The sequence below is a fragment of the Puma concolor genome, chromosome C1, assembly GCF_028749965.1.
Source record: "Puma concolor isolate L17-30 chromosome C1, mPumCon1.1.hap2, whole genome shotgun sequence".
Lineage (NCBI taxonomy): Eukaryota > Metazoa > Chordata > Mammalia > Carnivora > Felidae > Puma > Puma concolor.
Genome location: NC_141674.1, coordinates 160,657,489 through 160,683,342, shown reverse-complemented (window position 1 = coordinate 160,683,342; position 25,854 = coordinate 160,657,489). Strand labels below are relative to the sequence as shown.

The 25,854-nt window shown below is 41.7% G+C and overlaps 1 protein-coding gene across 4 annotated transcripts in view; it reads right to left on the bottom strand.

Moving 5' to 3' along the window:
• Positions 1 to 261: 261 nt before the first annotated feature.
• Positions 262 to 25,854, bottom strand: part of GAD1 (glutamate decarboxylase 1) — a 43,033-nt gene continuing 17,440 nt past the window's right edge. For all 4 annotated transcript variants that reach the window (XM_025912317.2, XM_086718879.1, XM_086718878.1 and 1 more), the window contains 12 exons: positions 24,334 to 24,424; positions 17,555 to 17,667; positions 16,289 to 16,404; positions 16,126 to 16,205; positions 15,848 to 15,902; positions 14,213 to 14,329; positions 12,983 to 13,047; positions 8,335 to 8,413; positions 6,816 to 6,965; positions 4,325 to 4,432; positions 2,711 to 2,800; positions 262 to 1,938 (listed from right to left, as the gene is read on the bottom strand). In XM_025912317.2, coding sequence (XP_025768102.1) covers positions 1,765 to 1,938; positions 2,711 to 2,800; positions 4,325 to 4,432; positions 6,816 to 6,965; positions 8,335 to 8,413; positions 12,983 to 13,047; positions 14,213 to 14,329; positions 15,848 to 15,902; positions 16,126 to 16,205; positions 16,289 to 16,404; positions 17,555 to 17,667; positions 24,334 to 24,424 — 1,238 coding nt within the window. In that variant the 3' untranslated portion in view covers positions 262 to 1,764. The remainder of the gene's footprint in view (positions 1,939 to 2,710; positions 2,801 to 4,324; positions 4,433 to 6,815; positions 6,966 to 8,334; positions 8,414 to 12,982; positions 13,048 to 14,212; positions 14,330 to 15,847; positions 15,903 to 16,125; positions 16,206 to 16,288; positions 16,405 to 17,554; positions 17,668 to 24,333; positions 24,425 to 25,854) is intronic.

Genomic DNA, 25,854 nt, shown 5'->3' with positions numbered 1-25,854 from the left:
AACGTATTTCCTGAGAAAGTGAATTGGGCCCACTGCTCAAGCATAAGCAGCAGTGAGGCACGATTCTGTGATCTTAGAAGTATCCAGATACCACAGATGCCAAATGCTGTAAGACCCCTACTAGAAGGAAACTTTATCTGCCACGCACTCTACTGTAACCCCAGTGCCTAGAATGGTGGCTGCGACAGAGGAAGAAAACATGTGTCGAATGACTGCATGAATGGAACTCCAAGATGCAAATAAGAAAAAGAGAAACAGGGATGGCTTTTCTTTCTCTAGGCTTGAATTGCAAATTTTATTTAATTACAGTCATAATGATTGTACAGATCAGGGGGTCGGGCACCTATGACAGTGGGTCGAGTCCCAATACCCTTAAGAAGGTTACTGACCGTCACCTAAGTCAGCTGGTGGAAAGGAGATGGGCTGTGGTGACCCGTAACCATCACTGGAAAGCTCTGTGTATCAAACACAAACTAGGAGAAAATTTTGTTCCAATTCTCCATGGAGAATATTTTTATTTGTTTATATTCTTCTTGCATACTCTAAAACGCACAGTGTGAATTTCCTTTCCTCAAAAACAGTTGTGAGCCTGGTCAGTTTATCGGAGCTCTTCAGAAGGTCTTCGGAAACGTTGCCTTAGGTTTGAGCTAAGCGAGTCACAGAGATTGGTCATGAACTACTACAAAATTACAGGAGATCTAGTTATAATCCAACAGTTACTAGAAAAGCGTTGAGAACACCAGACACACAGCCAGACGGAGAGAGTAATAGAAGACCAGATGCTATTTAAGTAATGGGATTTCCGTATAGATGATTCTATGTACAGTATCAGAATTCTCTTACAGACAGTAAACTTAGGCTTCAATCATTATTTTAAGGGCACTCTAATATAAATACAAGTCTCACTAATTTTAATCTTTTTTCTTTGGCTCACAAATGCACGAAAATACCATAAACAGTTTTCTGAACTTACTGCATTAATATATAAATAAGATACATTACAAATGGGAAGAAAATACAAGATGCCTCTTTAACATGGTAAATCTCTGAATATAAATAAGCAATTATTTCATTTACCTACAATTTAAACAGTCATTGAAACCATTACATGTGTCCTTCCCCTACCCCCCAAAGGTCAGACAACAGAAATATACACAATCTACACAAATTAGTCTCTAAAAATACAGCAACAGTACACCTGTAACAATGACTCTGCTACAATTTTCCCCTCACAGGATACTAATGGGGAGGGTGTGACTCTTGTCATCTAGTGGTACTTTGTCTCATCTGTCATCACTTTAGTTAGGAGAAACACTGACAACAAAGTCAACTCTCACCAACAGTATGTCCCTTGGTCCCTATGACACAACATGTTGAAAAACATCTTTCCCTGGGGTTGTTGGGCAAGCAGGTTTGCAGCATGTTTGGCCCCTCAGTAGCTGCTGAAGGTAAAGTTAATTCTCTTGGAGGGGGACACATGCTGTGATCTATCACCAAGCCACACTCACTATACATACATATACATATACAGAGAGAGGTATATATAACTGTACATATATACTGTGTTCCTAATGTGCAACTTTTTAAAAAGAACATTATTTCCTACATACTAGAACAAGCTTAAGTAATGTTTAAACAGTAGTCTTCAAGATATTATATTTTCCCTCAGTGAAATAGCCTATGTGTTTTGGCAATTTATAGAGGTTATTCTAGAATGCCAGAAGGAAAGGGGATTCCCATAAACTCATATTCTATGGAGGGCAATTACAGATCCTGGCCCAGTCTTTCTATCTCCTCGATGAGGAAGTCAATATCAGACTGTGTAGCAGCTGGGTTCGAGATGACCATCCGGAAAAAGTTGGCCTTGTCCCCCTGGGGCTGGTAGCCAACCATGGTCGTGCCAGACTCCATCATCAGGGCTTTGATTTTGGGGGCCACCTTGTGACGGAAAACACGAAACCAAACTCAAGACCAATATTAACACAACTCTCTTAATGCAAACCATTTCCTAGTTGAAAAAAAGAGCAATATACGTTTTGCTATTTGTATTTGTACTGGTATAAAAGCAAATATTTTATATTCTAGTTTCCTCAGTGGTTAGTACCCAATGACTAAGTCTATCCTATCATAAATTCCCTCAGAAACTACTGTGTGACTGAATTTCGAAAGTCAGTCATAGAACAATGACAAAATAAAAAACAAAAACAAAAAACTCTTATGGGCTGCAACACAAATTAAGGCTTCTGAATAATCCAGAGCCCAGGATACTGCCTGGCACATAGATTATGCTCAATGAATATTCGTTAGATGAATAAAATCTTATATAAATTAAGTATTAATACCAACAACTACAAATAATAAAATCGATATAGAAATCAACTGGAATGAAGCAATATTAGAGTAGACTTGAACTTAAAAGATATGTTAACAGACACAGTTTAATACAGAAGTTCCCAGGAATACACATATCATTCGATTGTCCTGCATACCGCAACACCAAACTGAGACAGGGGTGCGTCCTTTAGAGGTTCCCGCTGTATCTGAATCACAGCAAGGGGACAATCCAGAGCCAAAAAGAATATAACAAGATGGCTCCCTACTACCCCAAGTCTTTATTTTTTATTTCTCTTCCATTAGAAGGACACATAAAGTGTTCTGACCAGCCAGAGAAATTGCAGAGGGTTAGATGAGACAAGAAAAGAGTCCATACCCTGTGTAGTTTTTCCCGTCGTTCAGGGCTATCTGGAATGCCCCTGAGGCTTTGTGGAATATACCAGAAACAGACATTTGTATGCTCAGGCTGCAGAAATTTTCACAAACAAAGAAACAAAACAGAAAACTATGAGAACTTGAAAAAAAGCTATTCCCAAACCCCTATGTACCCTTGGTGGAAGGTTCTCAGACCAAAAAACAAAACAAAACAAAACAAAAAATCCCACACACATTTAAAAAAAAAAAAAAAAAAAGGGCTTCAAGTCCATTTTGAAAGCATTGTTATTTCTATACTAGGGAGAACAATACCTAGTTTGTCCAGTCATATCTGGCAAGAGAGCGGTTTCCCATAACCAATTTTCTAGATGACTATATTTACCACTTTTAAACATTGAACTGTTAAAAAATCATTACATTTGGGTAGTTCTTAAAGAGTATTATTCATCTTGCCATTTTGTAGTGCCTCATATATAGAAGATGCTGGACACAGTTTATTTTGATAGTGAATATTTTGTGAGTTTTATTATATTAATTCTGAATCTTTCATTGATTAGTCAGGATTATCATAATGAATATTAATACCAGCTCTAAACCATAAGACAGACCTCACTGAGATGCCTAGAACTGTTTAGTGTCTCTGTTCTAAGAACTCCTATCCTTTTAGAGTTCTTCTGTATTCTTGACATAATTTTTCAATTTCCTTCCTAGGCTGCTATTTGCTATCACTGTGCCTTCCTCTAACTGGCTTGAGACATCACATTTGTCTCTAATCTGCTAGTAGAATGTTTAAAATAGTGTAAATGATCCAAGTGTGGTCCCATAGGTGAAATGCATGAGAACTGTATCATTAAGTTGAACTGCTCAGGGCTTTTTCGTCCTCGTCTGGTGACTCTCTAGTGTGTTCCTAATAGCTTAGGCTGCCTGACAAATAGACTAAGTTGAATGGAGGTGGTGTTATATTATAATGGGTTATGAGTGGATTTCCTTTTATTAAATACTGGCTCCTATTCCAACTTCCTTTATCCAATTGAGAGCTCCATTAGGGCAGAGACAATATCTGTTTTGGTCACTACTATATAACCCAGTTCACGGCATAGGGCCTGGCACAAAGCAAGGATTCAGTCAATACCTGTATGACAAGGATCTTGTTATGTGTAATGTGGATATGAACTCAGAGCAAAAGCAATTTTATCTTGCTCTCCTCATAATGAATCTATGTAAAGTAGAACTTCATTTTAGAACAAGTCTTAGAAGACAAGGATATACCCATCTTATAAGCTTCATGGAACTGAGAAATACTTATCACGAAGTTCAACACAGTGATTGATAATACACACCCAGGAAAGATAAAGGATTCAAACGTGCCAAGGAAAGATTTCTTGTCTGCAAAGGACTGGTCAAGAGCTGGACAATTTTAGAAAAGGCAAATGGCAAAAGTCATTCCAAAGCTATCAAAAGAAAAGCTCATAGACACAGAGGGAATTAAATGAAAAGTGCATAAAGACAAAAATTCAGAAGTAGCCTCCAGCAATGTGGGAAAATATGGCTTCAGGAGCATCCCTCATTAGATTTTCTGGAAATGCTGTGCATCTAGTCCATGATGACTACTTACCTCACCATCGAAAACCATCTCAAATTCTTCTCTGTTTTTAATCTTGGCATAGAGGTATTCAGCCAGCTCCAAGCATTTGTTGATCTGATTTTCAAATCCCACTGTGCCCTGGTTTAGAAAAAGAAAAGTCATGTTTGTTGGTGATGGGTTGTATTTTCCTGTGACGGGCGTTTGAGAAAGCTATGCTGACCTTATCTATTGGAAATACACGAGAGTATTCTTGGAGATGGTTAAAAAGAACTGCTTAATTAAATGAGTACAGTTTCTTCACAGCACTGCACCCAATAATATGAAGTGTGTCTATTCTCTTTTGAAGGCCCTCTAGTCTCTGGGCAGTTATTGTCAATAGGGCTTTTAGCTTCCCTCTAGTTACTCACAGCCTGGATCTGAAGCCTGTTGCTAGTTTGCTTTGGGATCGTGGTACTCAAATTGTTGCCTATGGATTGAGGACAGTCCACAAACTGTAACTGGTGCAAGATAATGTAAGAACAGAAATTGAGGGGCGCCTGGGTGGCTCAGTTGGTTAAGCGTCTGACTCTTGATTTCAGTTCAGGTCATGATCTCACGGTTTGTGAGATCAAGCCCCGCTTCAGGTTTTGTGTTGACAGCATGGAGTCTTCTTGGGATTCATTCATTCATTCATTCATTCATTGATTCATCTCTCTCTCCCCCTCCCTCCCTCCCTTTCACTCACAGTCTCTCTCTCTCTCCCCCCTCCGCTGCCCCTCCCCCACTCACAGTCTCCCCCCCCCAAAATAAATAAACTTAAAAAAAAGAAATTGAGATTAAGCAGTAAGAAAACTTAATATAATTTTGACAGAGTAATTTTATGTCTACTGAATCTAGTTTTAAAAATTGATGTTTAAGCCTTATATACTTTTTACTTTCATTTTTCTAGTAATTTATCTTTACTGTATTGGTCCATGATAGATTTAAAAAACCCAAACAACCGGTTCTTCACCACAAATAGTTTGAGAAATACTACTTTAGAACCCACCTTTCCCAGCAGTAAGTCCTAGCCAAGCATGTCCCCAAACTCCCTGGCAGGCTATCTTCCATATAACAGTATTATATCCCTTTTTGGTGATAGGCAGGCAAGCAGATGGGGAAGCCATTGGTCTCCGTACATGCCCTGAGATTCCAACAGCTCCAGTTATTGACAAACTGGTTGAGCATGAGTTTCAAAAACCAGCACGGCTGATTAATAACAGCGGCATGGGGGTTGTTGAGTGGGTCAGTGTTAACAAGGGGAGCAGATGCGCAAGGCTGGCTTGTGGATTGCTAATGGGCCTGGGCAGAATCCAACACAGGCAAAGCATGAGCCTCCCCAAGTAGTCACTGTTGAGTGTACACCTTGTCCAGTCTATTTTCCACTTGAGAAAGAAGCTTGCACCAGGGTCTCATCTCAGCAACTGATTCGCTATGAGCCAAACTCCCAGCAGACGGTTCAAGAGGTTATTGTCAGGCAAAATGAAGACACAAATTACTGATGTAAGCCACGTGGTCATTATATTTCTAAACGATAGGGCTCCTTCTCTTCTTGCAGTTCATGGCTATTTATATGCTTAAAATACCCATGATTACTTGGTGGTAGAAATCATATTCAGACTATTTCTATATTAAGACAAAATGACTTAATGAGGGAAAAAAACTAATAATCCATTAAATCCTTCTACCAAAGAAACATTAGATGAGATGTATCACTGAAAAACTTCATTGTTTTGGTATTAGTAGACACAGTTTCAAGTGTGGAAATTATTAAAACTAATTTACAGTAGGTAAGTAAAAACAACGGTTGCAATAAAGAGATGTGATATGAAAATTGCCTTTACTTGATTGCATAAAAATACTTTTGAAACAAATAGTCAAAATGGTAATCGCCCTCACCCAAATTCAGGGGGAAATTCCAATAGTTTGCTTTTTGTTCCTAGACACAGAAATGCAACTTGAAAAATTAATAAATGCAGACACAGCATGCCTTAGCCTAGCAGCAGGATTTCTCAGAATAAAATATGCATTTTCTAGAATAACATAAAAAGTACAAATAATGAGAAAGCCATTATTTAAATAGAACTAAAAACTGTCACATATAACCCATGATTGGAGTCCTCATAAGAAATTCAGGGTTCTGCATAGAATGACACAGTAATTTTATCTCTATCTCTTTCTCTACATCTGCACTAAATAATTTCAGCATCCCTAAGGATTGCAGTAGAAGTCCTTTTTTGGCATAATTTTTAGTTGTTATAAGAGGAAGTTACAAGAAAACTTCGTGTTAATTCAAATTGAGAACACAGAATGGAAGGAGGGAGAGTTTGACATAAGGGATAAAGTGATCTCATTCGCAAACAGAAAATACGGTTAACTCAATTATCTAGATATCGATTACACACATGTTAAATTATCTGTGATACACCTTTGCCTCTCTTTTGCCGGCCAGCCTGTGCAAATTGCATTTCTGCTTCTCTTTCCTGAATTCACCCCTTTGTACCTTTGCTTTCCACATCAGCCAGAACTTGAAAATGTCCACGTGGCGGCCACACTGGATTGCCTTGTCCCCAGTGTCATAGGAGACATCATACTGTTTGTCTGGCTGGAAAAGGTATCCTGCACACATCTGGTTGCATCCTTGGAGTATACCCTATCGTGCAAATCAAGACAAATTTGCATCATAGGTCAAGACATAGGACAAGTTTGTATTCATAGGTCAGAGACGTGGGTGGCTTTGGAACAGGGCTGGTAGGTAGGAAGGAGGGACTTGGGATCACCTGAAACTTTCTTTTAAAGTCTTTATGAGGCCTTGCATTTGTTCTGACGTCTTTCTTGAAAACCACCCTTGGGGGCGCCTGGGTGGCGCAGTCGGTTAGGCGTCCGACTTCAGCCAGGTCACGATCTCGCGGTCCGTGAGTTCGAGCCCCGCGTCGGGCTCTGGGCTGATGGCTCAGAGCCTGGAGCCTGTTTCCGATTCTGTGTCTCCCTCTCTCTCTGCCCCTCCCCCGTTCATGCTCTGTCTCTCTCTGTCCCAAAAATAAATAAACGTTGAAAAAAAAAAAAAAGAAAACCATCCTTGGAAAAACCTTTGCCCCTTTCTCTCTGTCACTCTGATTATTAAATGATTTTTTTTTTGTCTCAGATGCTTACCACAAGGGACCCACTGTGCCTCTAAGAGGCATTTAGAAACATGTGTGGGGTGTTTGGGGTTGTTTCCAAGACTGGGAAGTGCTATGGTGTTCAGTGGGTAAAGGTTGGGGATATAAACTTCCTGCAGAGAGTGGGACAGTTTCAGGCTATGAAGAATTTTCCTCCCCAAAAGTGCCCCTCCCACCCCAAAAGTCTTCTAGTCTTTTCCAGGATCTCCTGTGATGTTACCAGACACGCTATTAGGAAAGGAGTAAGAGCCTGGGCAGGTTCTGGCTCCTACAAACTGGAGACAGATTTTTGGAATGCCTCGTGTGCAAACATTTTACTGGAGCAACAGTGCTTTGAGAGCAGGGTCTTATTATTAGATGCTTAAAGAACTAACTCATTTAACAGAAGCTTTTTAGCCAACATTCCTAGTTGCCCTAACTTGACATTTGCAGCTGTTGTTCCGCCTAATTTACTTCAGCTCTTGGGAACACAAATTCATGCTAAGAACCTGCAGTAGGTTCCAGTGAGCCCTTTTTGTATTCAATGAGGTGAGAGTTTGCAGCTCACTTTTGAGCTCTCACTTTTGTTTATACAAACGTGAAGGAACACGCAATGAAAAAGTGCCCTAATAGTTTCCGTCACTGACAGGGCCCTGAGTCCTGAAGGGCAGGAAGGGCAGGAGCCAACGGGAGGCACTAGTTGGCTGAAGGCTGAGAGACAAGGGCAGGAAAGAACAGCAATGGTTGTCTCAATGGTGCTGCCAGTCTTGTGTGTTCGTCAAGTACTGCCCAACAAATAAAAATAAAACGACAGTCCATGCTTTTCTTGTGCCTCGTAAAGGACATTCGGGCTGCCAGCTCATCTTTGGAGGGAGTACAGACCTTTTCCTTGACGAGGATGGCCGAGCACTGCAACAGCACGCCCATCATCTTGTGAGGGTTCCAGGTGACTGAGTTGGCCCTGCAAGAAGCACATGATACTTTGAGAAGAAGGTGCAGGAGTCAGCAAGAGGCAACCGTCCTCTTGAGGAAAACACCGTCCACCGCAACCAGAATCGGTATATGTTTTAGATGCCTAGTCCCCCAAACTGACTAATCAAGGAGTAAACAAATATTTTGCAGGCAGTCTTAGGGGCCTAAGTTGCAGACTGCCTGTTCTAAATCACTGCTGTTAACAATAACTAACATTTATGAAGAACGTTTGTAATGTGTCCTATTGTCCCGAGAGCTTTACAGGCATTCTATCACTATGGTATCATGGTTAAGGAGTCAGGCTTTGGAGCCAGACCGCCCGAGTCTGAATCCCGGCTCTGACATTTGCTAGTTTGGGCAAGTAACATAACTCCTCTGTGCCTCAGTTTTCTTATCTGTAAAATAAGAAGTTATCCTTAACAAAGGATAAACGAGCGAATAAATACAAAATTCTAAGAACCATTCCTGAAATATCTACTTCTCACACCAACCCTGTGATGCAGCGACTATTATCGCCTCCATTTTACATGGAGAAACCGGGCAATGAAAAGGTGAAATACATCACCCAAAGCCGAATAGCTGGGAAGTGCTAGGGCTGAGAGTCAAGCCCGGGGAGACAGACTGCAGAGCCTGTGCTCATAACTCTTCCACCAGCCTGCCTCCCTCTGGGCAACAGACTGGCTTCTTTCTGCCTTCCCCTTCTTATTTACAAAATGGGCTGGTGATGCTGACCTAACTAACTACTTATGAGGTACTATGAAGAGCGACACTACTTATGAGGTACTATGAAGCAAGGAACGATCGGATCATTCTAGACTTTGACTACTTAGCAGCATTGTTGAAATGCCAAATGAGGATGATATTGCCAGTTTAGGCTGCAATGACAGCTCACCAAGCACAGTCTCCTAGCAACCACATCAGTCATTCAGACACAGTAAAATGGTTAAGGGGCACACTAGCTAGGACATTACAGAGACAACTAAGTGTAGTGTATGATGATTGAAACTTGGCTACCTTGCTTCAGTGGTTTACGGACTCCTTCCTAATGGCCCGGCCCACAGCTGGGCTCTGCACTTTAGTATCTGTGAAGGATGCTTTCCCCAGACATAGCAACTGACTCTGAATTCTACTGCCTCTGTTTCCCCTAGAGCTAAATCCTTGCTGTGAATTTTTAACCTCCTCATCTTGCTAAGGTCCTTTAGATGGAAAATAATTTAGTGTATATGTGACTACTGGGTGTTTCAAGAAGAAGTTAGGCCTGAAGTACTTTTCCCTTTTGTGCATAATAAGTTAACCTTTGTGAAAGAGACATGTGAAGAATTGTAACAAAAGGTTACTAAATGTTTATTTCAGTAAAAATCATCAGTGTCGATCCATATTTAAAAGAGTGGATTTAATCAATTAAAAAAATTGGGGCGCCTGGGTGGCTCAGTCGGTTAAGCGTCCGACTTCAGCTCAGGTCACGATCTCGCGGTCCGAGAGTTCGAGCCCCGTGTCGGGCTCTGGGCTGATGGCTCGGAGCCTGGAGCCTGCTTCCGATTCTGTGTCTCCCTCTCTCTCTGCCCCTCCCCCGTTCATGCTCTGTCTCTCTCTGTCTCAAAAATAAATAAAACATCAAAAAAAATATTTAAAAAAAAAAAGAGTGGATTTAATCAATTAAAAAAATTTCTTTTAATGTTTATTTATTTTTGAAGGAGAGAGAGAGACAGACCATGAGCTGGGGAAGAGCAGAGAGAGAGGGAGACACAGAATCCGAAGCAGACTTCAGGCTCTGAGCTGTTAGCACAGAGCCTGATGCAGGGCTCAAACTCACAAACTGTGAGATCATGACTGGAGCCGAAGTCAGACACTTAACCAACTGAGCCACCCAGGCACTCCTAATGGATTTTTTCATAGCTATCATTCACTGATTCATTAAAAAACTCTATTTAGAGCTCATAAAATGTCTTAAATGGTTTTTTGAATGTCTTAGAGGTCTGAAGTAAATGATTCTTTGCTGTTACAAATGTGAAGTAATAAGATATGATATGGTTTCAATTTCCTTTAGAAGACACATGCGCTTTAAAATGTTAGGGGGTGCCCAGGCGGCTCAGTTGGCTGAGCATCCAACTCTTGATTTTGGCTCAGGTCATGATCTCGCAGCCATGAGACCAAGCCCCCAAGACGGGTCTGCACCGAGTGTGGAGACTGGGATTCTCTCTTCTTCCTCCCCAGGTCGGCTGCACGCGCTCTCTCAAAATAAATAAATAAACTAAGAATAAGTAAATAAATAAAATAAAATGTTAGAAAAGTCTGTGCAAAATGTTTAGGTTTTCCTTGACTCAAAGATGGAAAATGGAGATTGCCTGAGAAATCTAAGGCACAGTTGGACTCGTTCATCTACATTTAATATATCATCCTCCAGGTCACAGCGTCATATAGTTATGCTTCAGAGAGCCAGTCCCACTCACCTTGACACTGGCCTTTCAAAACTGAACCAGAAGGGAAGAGGCACAGTAGAGGTAGCTAAAACTCAAGCCAGAGTCCTTACTGTGGGAGAAGCCGCTGGCATGCTTTCCCTACTGCCTGTCTACCTCTCCACCTTGGTCTGCTCTCACCTCTCCCACTTTGCTCCAGCCACACTGGCCTTTTTGGATGGTCCTCCAACTTGCCAAGAACAGTCAGACTTCACGGACTCTGCACTTGCCCTTCCGCCGCCTGGAATACTCTTTTATGTATCCTTGCTTCCTGTCTCCCTTTATCCCGGTATCCGCTGAAATATCATGTCCTCAGGAAGGTTCTCTGACTACCCTGTCTCAAATTGCATACCTTGTCCTCACTGTTATCTAACCCCACTTTATTTTTCTTTCCTATGAGACAGACTAAACGTGTCTTCATTTATGAACATCTACCTTACTGGACAGTAAGCTTCAACCTTTATTTATTTTTGGGACAGAGAGAGTCAGAGCATGAATGGGGGAGGGGCAGAGAGAGAGGGAGACACAGAATCGGAAACAGGCTCCAGGCTCTGAGCCATCAGCCCAGAGCCTGACGCGGGGCTCGAACTCCCGGACCGCGAGATCGTGACCTGGCTGAAGTCGGACGCTTAACCGACTGTGCTTCCCAGGCGCCCCGGACAGTAAGCTTCAGGAAGATTTTAAATCTCTTAGTTGATAATGCCTTCTGGACCCTACCTTATTTTTCTTATGTGTACCAGCTACACATTTTTTAGAAAAGTGCCAGAGACGGCTGGACTGAGGCAGGGAACTGAGTGTTCACATCCATACCTGCCTGGCTCCTGACAGGTGCTCAGCAAATATTTGCTGAATGAATAAATGAATCAAGGTGAGTTCATTTTGGATCAATACATTGGAGTCAGGTTAAAATCATATCTGGCTTATGACTGCATTCTGTCTGATCAGAAGCTTCTGTTCTTGACACAAAATGTGCCAGGTTAGCTATAGCATGTGAGCACAAGAAGCAGCCTTAATTATAGCTGGCGGGGCAGAGTCCTGGTTCCCCAATGTCCAGGTGGAGGTGTCCTGGCAGCAGTGAGTATTTGGGGAAAAGCCCAGATGGGTCTTGATGCCTCCCTCCTCCTCTGGGAAATCTTCTTTGCCTCTTCAGCCACTGTAGGTGACAGGAGAGGGGACTGCCATTTCCAATGGATGCAAGATCCAAACATGCCAAAGGCTTTGACCACCAAGTGAAATCAGTAAATTGAGGGGAACGGGGAACAAAGTGGTGGGGGTGGAGGGGCGCTTCAGTTTGGGAGCTTCTGTAGAAATGGCTCAGATACTGGGCCAGGAAAAATAAAAAGTAGAACCAGTTAGAAAAAGAAAATCGTGGGGCGCCTGGGTGGCTCAGTCGGTTGAGCAGCCGACTTCGGCTCAGGTCATGATCTTACGGTCCGTGAGCTCGAGCCCCGCGTCGGGCTCTGTGCTGACAGCTCGGAGCCTGGAGCCTGTTTCGGATTCTGTGTCTCCCTCTCTCTGACCCTCCCCCATTCATGCTCTGTCTCTCTCTGTCTCAAAAATAAATAAACGTTTAAAAAGAAAAAAAAAGAAAAAGAAAATCGTATTTGGCTTAGGACGACCCACTGAACTTAAACGGTGAACAAGAAAGTAAATTCGTTAGATCCACTAAGTATCTTACCCCTTTCCCAGCAGTGAATTTAATGAGACAAAAGAATGAAATGAATCAGTGCCCCTTTCTGTGCCCTTGGCAGCCTCTCATTTAGCCTTAAGATCCCTGCACTGCTTTGTTTCTCTTCTCTACCACATGGGCACCCAGAAATCACATCCACTGTAGTGCTTATCACATTGTGTATCAGTGTTTACATGTCTTTCTCTCTCTCATTTGTGAACTCAGAAGGACTCATTTGACTGGGAATCTTTTTTTTTTTCTTTTTTCAGTGTCTAGCATATGATAATTGCTCAAATGAACGCCTACTGACCCGATGTGGGCTTAGTCAGACTGAAATAAGACATTGGGAATCAGGGTAGGGAACATCAGTGGACCAGGCAGCACAGCATGCTTGATGGCCTGAATGAAAGGTGGCCCGAGCTCAGGCCCTTACCTTTCTATGCCACTGAGTTTGTGGCGGTGCTTCCTGGACATAAGCAGCCCACCGCCCCAGGCAGCCTGTGAGGACAGAGACAGAAGAGGGAAGGGGAGCAGAGACGTTTAAGAATGCAAAAGCAATCACTCCACACTTCTAGTAAAATATGAGACAGAATGTAAATGGTGAAAAACGAAAGTCTGTTTGACAAAAGGAACCCACACTGACTGTTCAACCAGTGGCAGTTGTAATTATTTATCATTCGTCACTTCTTCAAAAGCTCCTTCAGGTTAACCTCAGAGCGGCTGTGTGACTGACACAGGTAAGTCGGGTCTGAGCCAATGGTGCCAAGACCCAAAGGCCCAAAGTGCTGTGGAAAGCCAGGGGCACTCCGTGAGCCCCAGCACGGCTCCGGGTGTGACGCAAAGGACTGGAGGCTGCCATCCGATTCTCCCTGGGGTAGAATTCTAAGGGATCCTGAAAAAGTTCAGGAAGTGGCAGCTCTGCCAGGCTTGGAGGTTCCACAACAGCGAGACATTTCTGCGGGCGCCCCGATGCAGGTTTACTGAGCATCCAGGGACACCATGGGACGTGAGCACAGCCTTTGTTAGTTATGTGCTCAAAGAACCGGGCAGATTACCCAATTGTCCTGTTGTGAGAAGTTATCTCCATAAGAGAATGGAGAGAGAAGGGAAAAAATACACCCAGTCACACATGTGGAAAATGTGTGTGTTTCTGGCAAAATTGGGGACCGAACCTCTTACTTGAGAAAATCGTCCTTACACTGCCTTATTTTTCCTACATGTAGCAGATACATGTTTGTTTTTAGAAAAGGGTCATAAATGGCTGGACTGGAAGCAGAGGGCGGAGAGTCCAGCTTCATGGCTGCTTTCTATATACCGTATCTTGTACGTTTTTCCCTCTGAAACCAGCTATCTTCCACCCAGTAGCCATTTGTCTAGACAAAAGTTTGCTGGAAAGGTGGTGGGGGCTGTACCCTCACAAGAACCACAGAAGACAGCAGTGGGCCGGGGAGGAGCTGGATGAGTCCCAGGGGATGCACAGCTGTACAGTGCAAACCTGGCCTGAATGGCCGACGGGGTGGGGGTGGGGGCTGCAGAAGGGCTGAACTAACGTGATGCGGAGAGAGGGCTGGCTGGAGCATTGGGAGCCACTTGTGGCAAATCATAAAGTGGAGCTGTTTCCACCCCCAGACGGAGTGGCCGCTCTGTGAGTTATGGCACTTACGTCGACATGTAGCCACAGGTTGTATTTCTCACATATATCTGCAATCTCCTGTATCGGATCGAAAGCTCCATAAACAGTTGTACCAGCAGTTGCATTGACATAAAGGGGAACGTATCCCTAGAAGGGAAGAGAGACAGGCTGATTAGTCTTTTCAACCTTCTCCTTTCCACACGAAGTAGAACTGCAGTAGCATTTCCTTCCAGCAGAGATCAGCCAAGCGTATGTGGTGTCAGATCCTATGTCTGGGAGAATTCCTCGTTGGCCCATTTACTCATTCATTCAACAAATAGTTTTGGTGTGACATTTACGTGCCAGGCCTGCTACAGAGCTGTAGGGGAATACAGCAGTGAGCGCAACAGATGGAGATTTCTGTCTTCATGGGTTAACATTCTAGTGGGGAGTGATAGACAACAGACAAAATTAAACAGGCAAAATATACAGTATGGTAAGTAGAACTTACCACATAGTGGTAAGTTCTATGGCAAATAGTAAAGCAGAAGAGAGTAATAATAAGTGTTTAGAGTGATGGGCATGTAGCTCCAAACATCATCTGGGTATTGTATATTTTAGAAGCAATGATGTTCTTTTTTTTTTTTTTTAACGATTATTTTTGAGAGAGACAGAGCATGAGTGGGGGAGGGGTAGAGAGAGAGGGAGACACAGAATCTGAAGCAGGCTCCAGGCTCTGAGCTGTCAGCACAGAGCTCGACGCGGGGCTCGAATCCACGAACTATGGGGTCATGACCTGAGCCAAGGTCAGACATTAACCGACTGAGCCACCCAGGCGCCCTGAAGCTACGTTGTTCTAAGTGTATTGATGTAATCATTATCCTGAAGCATCGTTTGTTTACTTAAAACAGGGCGGAAGCTGAAATATTCATGAATAGTGGGCACACTAAAATTTTGATGTGAACAAGAAATAAACGAGTAAGGAGAGTAATAGAGCTAAGACAGACTTGGGGCAATCTGGGAATCCTACGTCTTTTTCAAGTCCAGCTCCACCTATGACCCTTGCTCAGTCTGAGTGACATTTCTATCCATCTCCTCTACTGACCAGCAAACAGATATAGCTGGAGAACGCGGTACAAGGATGTAACCAAAACAACAAGTTGGTAAATGCCTGACAGCTACCTGGCAGTCCCTTGGGAGTACATCTGTTCTCTGAGACTTTTTGTTTGTTTGTTTGATAGAATTTATTAAGGCTGATTCACCAATCAGCATGGCATGGAAGCATTTTGCTAAACAGAAGCCTAAAGCTAAAATGGTATTTGTATTTGTTAAATTGAAATTATACCTAACAAGTAGCAGGTAAAAGGCTCAATTAGGCTGTATCTTCCCGATGCTTGGGTAGTGGATTTATTGAAGTACATCAAACTAATCACTTGGCATAATAACGGTAGGACAAGTGGCTTAGTGACTGAATGTCTCATTTAAAAAAAAAATGACATTGTATAGACACAGCTTTAAAGTGAAATCATTTCAGAAGCTGGGAATAAGCAAATACCTGAGAATATAATTTTAGAAAAACAACAAAATTATCTCATATTATCAGAGACCTTTATTGTCTAGGGCAGAAAGAAAGTATTTTTAAAATTTTGTGTTTGCTAGAGTTCAGGTGCGCCACAGGGTACATACCTTTTGCTTGGCTTCAAGAATTTTTGCCTCTAAATCAGCTGGAATTATCTTCCCCCTGTAATTATTAGAAAGGGAGAGAAATTAAAATGAAGAATCAATGAGATTGCACATGAGAAAAACTGCAGCAGCAGCAAAAAGTAATTTAATCGGATATTTTCAACAGGCCATTAGCAGCTTGGCACACTGTACTGAGTCAGTGCTTAAGCACAATAAAACAAATTTAACAGATGAACACATTTAATACATCAAGAACCTAATGTTCACTCTCCCCTGCCTACCTTTCATTGCACTTTATCAAAATCACATTGTCGGTTCCAAAGCCAAGTGCAGCTCCAGCCTTCTTTATGGAATAGTGACTCTGCAACAAACAGAGGTTTGAGGTCAGAAGTTAGACAGTTCCTTGTAAAACACCATAATCCATGAGAAGAGCACCCAACTCACATGTTCTGAGGTGAAGAGGACCAGTTTGGGAACAGCTGCCATGCCCTTTGTCTTAACTTCCGGGAAGAACTTGTAGCGAGCGGCCATGATGCTGTACATGTTGGAGATGGCTCCCCCTAAGAGCAAGAGGATACACGGGGAGGTGTGGAGCTCCATCATTATTGTTTCTAATAATTAAGGTTGAGCTGGTGTCTTAAGAGACAAGGGAGGAGGTCAGAAAGGGGAGGGACAATATCCGGATAGCTTTTGCTTCCCTATTGCCAGGGCTTCCCTCTGACCCCTTTGCCTTGGGAACACAAGTAGTCACACTCATTACCAAAGCCATCTAGGCAATTTGGCTGGAGGTGATTCATGTACTCCAATGCCTGTTCCACCTGAAGCCCAAACAGAAATACAAGAGGTGGCAAAGGCAGTGGCTGCAAAGAGACAGGTGAGTTACAACCTTCCTGCTTTCACTTTCTGCTCAATCTATTTACTGAACAAAGATGAATCTATTCTCTGAATGAGAAAGACAGAGAAAGAGAGACTAATGAAGCCTACAGAAGGAAACAGTGACATTGCCTGGATACTCTTCTCAAAGAACAGCTCACCTGAGTTACTGAGTCATTTAGGAGAACTCTAAGTTTATTAAAACCAAACTCGTGTTTATTTAAATAAAGACATAAGGAGAACTGAGGTAACTATCTAGGTATGGCTGGCTAACACAAACTAATCACTTTTGCATCAATTACTTGACAATTAAACAGGCAAATTCATGGCTGACTTGAATAGCCTGGACAATTGTAATTCTTATTTCTTCTCCCCTTGTACACAACAATCACGCCATCTCTGATACCATCCCACAGTCCTACTTACCTCTAAGAATATCTGCCCTTGTTTTAAAGATTCTTACTGTATCCACATCAAACTAGAGATTCAAAGTAGACACACTATTTTGGCTGCAATCGATTAGTCAACTGATAATCTTGATTCACTGATCCTCAGACCGATCAAATTGTTGTTGACAGACTGGTGTGGTGTGGTATGATTTGAACACAACCTTGGTCAGTTTGTATAGGTGAGGCATAGGCTCTGTTAGATAGTATGTATATAATGCAGCATTCTTGCTAGCCTTCACTCTGACGAAGATAGGGTAGGAGTATTGTAAAAAAATTCTTTTTAAGGTCATGATTCTTCCACAAACTCACTTTGGGTTTAGGGTTCTCAGGGATCCCAAGGATCCATGCCACAAATCTCAAGGAGAGTCAGGAAAAAAGAGAAACATACCAGGAGAAAATATCCCATCACCGTCTTTACTTGACCATCCAACTATCTCCCTCATCTTCTTAAGTGTTATTTGCTCCATGAGGACAAATACTGGTGCAATTTCATATGTAAACCTGAAAAGGTGGTGAGGGAAAAAAATGATCATAAAGAAGTCAAACCACTTATTTGGGGAACATAGATAATTGGTTTAATATTTGTACTTGGGATCTAAAAACAGGTACTCAAAACCACTAAAGCAATTTATTTCCTGGAAATGTATTAAGTCACCAATCATAAAATAGAAACCAGTCTGGGTTACCTAGAGAGGTGGTGGAAATACCTGCCCTGTGACTTTTCACCAACAAAATAGATTTTATCTGAACGGAATGTCTTAGATGTGGTCCACCCAGAGAAATAGAAGGAAGGAAAATGACTTTCTTGGATCTCCTTCACCTTTAAGATGTAAGACGATGCAAATGTTAATTGAAAAAATGTATTCTAAGTTCTACATAAAATTGGTTTGCAACTGACCGAAACCGACTGCCAGTTTCATACTGGTAGAATCTATAAAACTCAGAGCCAAAATCTATCTTTTAAAAACAATGTAAACATCTGAAACCTAACTGTGAATCTAATTGGAAATATTGACCCAGGTTTTAAAGATCTCAATATAATTATCTACATGGTTTTTCTACTAATAATCCCCAAGGACAGCTATGGTTCTATAATTCTCTGAAGTCAATATCTGTCAAGAATAATTACAAGTGATGATTTTCTAATTACCAATTATAAATAATAAGAAGATAGTCAACTGGCATACACAGCCGACTGTGGGTACCAGATACCTGAGCAGGCTAGCTTTGTCTTCTAACAAACTGATTTAGAAGTAGCAAGCCATACTCTTCTCAAAGCAACTGAGAACAGAAGCACAGTCAAGTAGACCAGTCACTGAAACAAGATTGTGGTGCCAAGGATAGGGCTTAAGAGAAATCAGAGAAGGTCCATCCACCGCAAATTAAGCCAGAAAACAAAAAGATATTTACTGACTCTGAGGCTCTTTGTCTTTCTTCTTTTTGCTTGGTATTCTTAAGCATTAGAGCCTATTGTGGGCTCAGCTCAGACCATGCTTGCTCAAGAGAGATTCCTAGATTGACTCAGTCAAGTGATATGGGGAGACTTTATCATTGATTAGGGTGTTTGGGCTGAATGCCAATACCGAGGACTAATGGGAATTCTTGTTGGCTTAATGATTTAGAAAAGCTGTTTGCAAGGATGAAACAACAATTGTATAATAAGCCAGGTGAAGCTACCAAGTTTTGATCATTGTTTTGCGGGGGGGGGGTGGGGGGGGAAGCAATCAAATCAATCACTTGGTGGTAAAAGAGGACAAAGGGTAAAAGACAACAAAGAGATCCTGGAGGACCCTCAGGATATATCTGTTGGTAGAAGAATTCTGTTTCCAAAAAGAATATGTCCATTTTCCTTGGGAGGACCCTTGAAATTTAGGAGGAGGACCCTTGGAAATCGTGTTCAGTTACCATCACCTCTGGAGGTCACAATCATGCTTTGGTTCTGCTCTGAGCCCCATCACCGTAGCAACCAACACTCCCTCATGTCTGATGGCCTGATAAAGGAAGAAGAAGAGAAGGATTCCTGGTTTAGCCTGTGCTGCTGAGTGTACCAAGAGGCAAACTCATGATGTGCTTCTAACCATTCTTGAACAAATGTGGTATCAATAGTGCCACTGAGTTTTGCAAATGTTGGAATGGCAAAAATGTGTGTGTGGTGGAGAGGTACTGGTGTCAGTGTGCGTGCTGGAATCTCGCAATACTGAGTGAGAAGGCTCTCTGGGAAAAGGCAAGGAACAAATGGAATCATACACCACAATATCAGAACCTTATCGAGGATTAGATGAAAGCTGAGTTGGAGTCAAGTCAGTGTTAGATGGCCGGGCAGGAACCGCATGGGGGAAGGGAGGACGGATGGCACTGAAGGCCAGGGGGTTGGTCCGCTTCATGATTTAAATCAATTTAGGTCCCAGGTTTGCATGAATTAGTGATTCTACCCAAGGACCAGGAATAGGCCATTATGCTCAGGATTAGGAGGAAGAGTCTAGAGAGTTTGATCATGAGACTATTTGATCTCATCTATTTCAGTCTCCTTATCTATACCAGGTTCCTAGTTGCTAAAATTTTCTTTCAGTTTTGTTCAATAAATACTTATCGAGTGACTATTCTCTGCCAGGTAGCATCTTATATACTGAGGAAACAAAGATGTTAGATACCATTTCCAACTTTGGTGAGGAAGCTTACAAGGATGAATCCAGCATTTGTTTCTTGGCCTTGTTGCATCCTGTTTGACAGCCCCTGTCTAGGTCTAAAGGACCAGTTATCCCACAGCTAACACCAAGCTTATCCTGATTCATGGCTTTAGTCCTGACATCCTCTCTTGGAAGCTGACAGATTGGTCCATGGCTGTTGATCCTCAGCTAAGCCTGACAGATGGGCTAACAGGATGTTCCCTACTTCTGATACTTCTCTGATCCTACCTTCCCATCCTGAACCGTGTTTACAACTGGGAGTCTGCCTGTGCCTAAAGCCTTATAGAAGGCCTTGAAATTCACCCTAGAGCAGTGGCTCTTAACTTAGCTGGTGTCATGGACGCCTTTGGGAATCCTATGGAAAGCTATGGTCCCTCTCTCCAGGAAGAAAATGAGGATATGCACATCATTTTTGTATGCAATTATAGGAGATTCTCCTCTTGCAACCTGGACTCCAAGTGAGGTACCCCTTCTCTAAATGACAGACGAAAAGTGAATAAAGCCCAGAGAGCCAAGGTCAAATAAGGATTCAAAAGAAGCTGGTTAGATGCTAAAGTCAGCATATAAGATGACATTTCAGAATCAGAGAACAAGAAACTAAACCTTCAAAAAGCTCTGGGGTGAAGTAAGAACACGGGACTGGAAATTAGGGACCAAAACAGGATGGTGACATTCATGAGTGACATTAAAGGAGAGTTCGGAGTCTTTCTATGTTCTGAGTAGGGTGGTGAGTCGGCCCTTTTTTAGTGGTTCAACTCAACTTCCTAGTGGGATTCATTCCAAACTAAGGCAAATTGATTAAGGCTTCTATTTCTCTTGTGGCAGAGTCTGTTGGTTGCTAACCAGTATCAATTTTCCTTTGCTTCATTCAGTTTTATTCAGGGTTGTAATTCACCTAGATCAAAGACTACATTTCCTAGCCTCCCTAGGTGTGGCCATGGGACTGAGTTCTGGCTGAAGAGATGCTATGGGAACTGTTGTGTGGAGCTTCTGGAAAGGTTGCTTAGAAAGAAAGAGTGTGTTCCCCTTTTGACCACGCCCCTCCTCCCCTCCTTTCTTTCCTCCGTCTTCCTCCCTCCCTCCCTTCCTTCTTCCCTCCCTCTCTTCCTCCCTTTCATCCTTCCTTTCTTCCTCCCTCATTTCTAATTCTGGGACACATAAGTGATAGCTAGAGCTCCAGCAGCCAGCCTGCACCATGAGGTGACTCTCAGTATGAAAGCCATGTGCTACAATATGGATTAGAAAAGCACAAGGAACCTGGAGCTCTGGTGACTGTCAAACTGAGAACTTCTTTAACGAGAGAAATAATTTTCTATGTAGACTCTCTAACTTTACACTCCTCTTAGATTTCTCTTCCTTACAGATGTGGCAGCTGGCCCATCTTCACCTTAAAAGATAACACATCTGAGAGGAAGCTTAGAGAGCCCCTCTGGTGTCCAGAGATCATGAGAGACAGAAACAAAAGAGCTGGGAGGCATCTCAAATGGCAACGGTGGCCTGTGTAGTGGCTGCCTCTCCTAGGCGTGTTCACTGCACCTTGCATACAACAGGCACTTGAGACTGGTGCCTTTCCAGTCTTCAGAACCACTCTGTAGGATGGATATTATTATCTCCCATTTTCTGAAGAAGGAACTGAGTCTCAGAGAAATTCAGTGATTTGCTTTAAGATCTCAGTATATTTCGGAGTCAGAATTCCGTCTTTTACCTCCCAGCTGCTTTTCTATGATGAATGAGAACTGCTTACTGCAGGTTCCTCTCTAACAACTTGCCTAGCAGTATAAAATGACTGATAACTGCCACAGAAAATTTCTCCTGCGTAATTTCTATGAAAATAAAGCACTAGATACTTGAAACCATAACCTCGTAACAAGGGGCTGTGATAGATCTTGCCATTAAGATTACGGATTGTCGTCAGGTGCATGAGGGAAGGCTGCTGTTTGCACTTGGGCACTGCTCAGCCTGCAGAGTTGTGCTCGGTGGCCCTGTTTTGGAAGAAAAGAGCTGGACGTGCCATGGACAACTGCACATGTGTGAAGTTTTCTTTGGATCTTCATTGGGTCCTTGCTCGGAGAACAGATCTCAAAGCTACATGCACAGGCAGGTGTAAACGCATGAACGTAAATGTTCTATTTTCTGTGAACAGTCAGATACCTTACGCTTTGCCACTCAAATTAGGAGACCACATAGTTCTTTCTGAAACACTATATTGAGGAATATAATCATAACTTTCTATTACCGGTGCCACCCAAATGCAATGATAGAGCAGGCCAACAAAAGGAGTATGTCACTAATTTTGCCTGCTCTGCCAAAGAAAAATCCCTTTGCCATTCTTTCCCAGGTTTATTTTGAACACTGTCCCCAGCTGGAGAAGGAACTGTCTCAAGGGAGCAAATTTCTGCATAAGCTCCTGACAGTGCTACCACATTTCATGATCTTCCAGGGGAACTGACTTAGAACAATTTCTAGATAATAGTTATTACTTCTTCAGACAATGCCTTGTCTCTAGAACTGACAGAAACTATTTCACTATGTTAAATAACCTTCTCTATCGATCTGTTGGAATCGGATCATATTTTATAAATATCCATTGTGTTCAGTACAGCTGCAATTACTATGTGCCATTTAGTTGGACTGGCCTTGACCTCAGATGGCTGGGACATATTTTAGTGTTTCATGGCTGAGCTGAGGTAAGGAAAGAGTAAGAGACTTGATTTTATGGACACACAAAAAGGAGAATTTGTGAGATCTCTTTGGTTGAAGAAAAGCCTTTTAGGAGACTATCTGGTCATGAACTCACAAAAGAGCGAGTTCCTTTAATTTACCTTGAGATGGGCCATATATGTTAGGAAATTGCAGTTGAGAAGCCTACAGGATACACACTTAAAGACGCTGGGTGAATTCAGTGCCTGTGTTAATATGAGTACTTGGGCCTTAAAGGATATATACCTTTCTACCTATTCTATTTTTCTCATTTATTTTCCAAATAGTTAAGTTTTTTTTTTAAAGTTATACTTCCTCATTTAAAATTGTTCCTTAGTATGAGATGTTCCAATTAAGCATTAGTGTCTTTTTTCAAGTTATAATTAGTACATCATGATGTCTGGGCTTGCTGATATATTTGTATCTCACAAATCATACCACAGTAAAGGTTGCAAAGGCGAGTTTTTTTTTTTGTTAGAGGAGGCCAGACAAGCAATTGTATCTTTGATCCCAATTCCTCTTGTCTCTTCATAGCCTCGGTGCTCCAACATACACACTCTGTGACGTTGACCATGACTTGCAAACAGGGAGCATGAAAATCATTTTTGTTTTCAATCAATTTAATCTCCTGTGCCTTTTAGCACTAAAAACCTCACTTGTCACGTTTGCTTTTAAAAATCGGTCACTGCTGTTTTAAATTAGCAAACAACGCAGGAATCCTTAATTAATAAAAACTTTTCTGAATGTAGTTAAATATTTTGAGTCACAGCATTAAATAGCTTTGGAACACACATGTATCAACAGATAATTTTAAAGTGCCTTCTCAGGTTTTGTGGCCAGTAGGAATTTGTTGAAGAAAAATAGAATATCTCGAACTTTAATAACTTACATTCTATCTTGATGTCAAATGGAATTTCTCATCTTAAACAATATCACCCTTTCACTTATATTCATTTTTCAAATCTACTTCACCATGAACTTAGAAAGTGGGTGGTTATTTTCTAAATATTTCCACGGTGACTAATGTAATTCTTCTATGGTTATTTTAAAAATTATTGTTAGAAACTTGTTTTATTATTTTCCTCTGGATATTTTAATAGAATGTGGTGCCATGGGCTGGGTGTATAGATAGTGGTAAAACATGATCATAGTGCTCAGAGAAAAGACAGTACTCAGTAGGCTATAACGACCCTCCATCAATTCCTAACCTGTCCTTGTCTCGAAAGAGGGAGTATATATATAAAGGAGTCTGTGGGGGTGATTGCAAGAAGACTACCCAGGAAATCCTTGCACCTCCAGGGCCTTAGAGTCAGTTTCATATAAATTTATAGGAAACTGGAAACAAATGAAGGTTTTGCCAACTCAAGTACAGAAAAAAATGTCAAATTCAGAAAAACAATGAGTTATTTTGAAAGGAATATATATCACTACCAGCTGAATTTTGTTCTAGAACTTTTAGGTAAGCAATAGGTGGGTCAAACTAGTTTGTGGCTTTCTGGCAGCTTTAACTGTGAAGGAAATATGCCCTAAGTGATGAGGACCAATGTACTTAGGTGGGAAAACAGACCAAGATCATACTCCAAAATGTGACCTCTTTAGATGCATCTTTAAGAGACGTGGATTCTCTTAATCTAATATAAACTTAAAAGATTTTAAGAGAAAAGATGACTAAGGTAACTGTAATAACATTATTATAGAACCATTGGAAGTGGGCTTTTAAAGCAACAAGCCATAATCACACATCTTGGTTGCTTACATGAAAATAATATGCGGAACTTACATATTGGTATTGGCAGTTGATGTCAGCCATTCGCCAGCTAAACCAATGATATCCAGTCCAGTGGAGAGCTGGTTGAAAAATCGAGGGTGACCTGGAGAAATGAGTAACAGGCAAGCATCAAGGCAAACATAGATTTTTCAAGCTATCTTCCAAGCAAAGGCTGGCCACACTGATGGGCTCTTTATCCCAAGAGTCTAACAGGACTTCCCAAGGATATGGGGGAAGGGAGGGCAGATTGACCTACCCTATTCCAACCTTTAGCATCAATGATGTTCCCAAAACTTATGTTTCTGAAGCTGAATCCTTAAAAAAAATTTTAATGTTAACTTATTTGAGAGAGAGAGAGAGAGAGAGAGAGAGAGAGAGAGAGAGAGAGAGGCAGACATAGAACCTGAAGCAGTCTCCAGGCTTTGAGCTGTCAGCATGGAGCCTGACGCGACTCAAACCCACGAACCATGAAATCATGAACGGAGCTGAAGTCAGATGCTTAACCAACTGAGCCACCCAGATGCCCCTGAAGCAGAATGCTTTTGAAGTTAAAAAAAAAAAATCCTATGTCATGAAACTAATAAGCTTTCCAGTATCTAATTTATTGATTTTCAGATGAACTTCTCTGTCATAATGATTTTTTTAATTACAAATCTGGATAGAGTGGTCCTGATTTTATCCATAAATGTTTCAACTTTTAATTGAACATCCCAAGGATTTAACCCCAAATCAACATTTACTGATGGAGGAGAGCCTTCAGGACTCAGAGAGGATTTGTGACTCTGTGGCCCAAACCAAGCCCGGGGACGGTGCGAGCTCTGGTCCCGATGTCTCTGGGTCTCTATGTCACTTAAATATGATGTCAAGCATTAGTGTGTTTTTGTCCATACATAGTCAGGTGACCATTAAACCAAACTTATTGCTGAGATAACCTGGCATCTCCTCTGTTAAACAGAGGCAAATATAGCTTCATTCACTCATCAAGTTGTTGGTAAAATAATTGTTATTACTATATAACCTTAAAACCGGTTATAACACAAAGTATGCTTTAACAGACTTTGTTCTCAGCAAATTCAGGATTGTTGCCAAGTTTTGGCCAACTTGGCATTCACAGGAAAACTCAATCCCACATCAGCAGGCTTGGCTAGACTGTCACGAAGGTGTCAATGCAATAGATTATCTAGGGGTGTGTGACAGAGAACTGGTATTAGAGAGAGATGCTGACTGCTGTGCTTCCAGTAGAAATTGCTTTTGCCTCTGAAATAACTGTCAGAGAGCTGGTGTTTGAATGTTCCTGGTCTGAGACCCCTCTCTGAAAATGTCTATTCTTCCTTAGATGTGATGGCGACTCATTTAGAATATCCAGACTATGACTTCTTATATCAGAATACACCAATCTCTGAATCTCAACAGTCCTCAAAAAATAATACTGATCTTCAGGGGGAAAAAAAATGAAAGAAGCATAAACAGTAAGCTTAGTGTAAGTATGGGGCCAGATTCCAGATATTTATGTAGATTACTCTAAAAAATGAT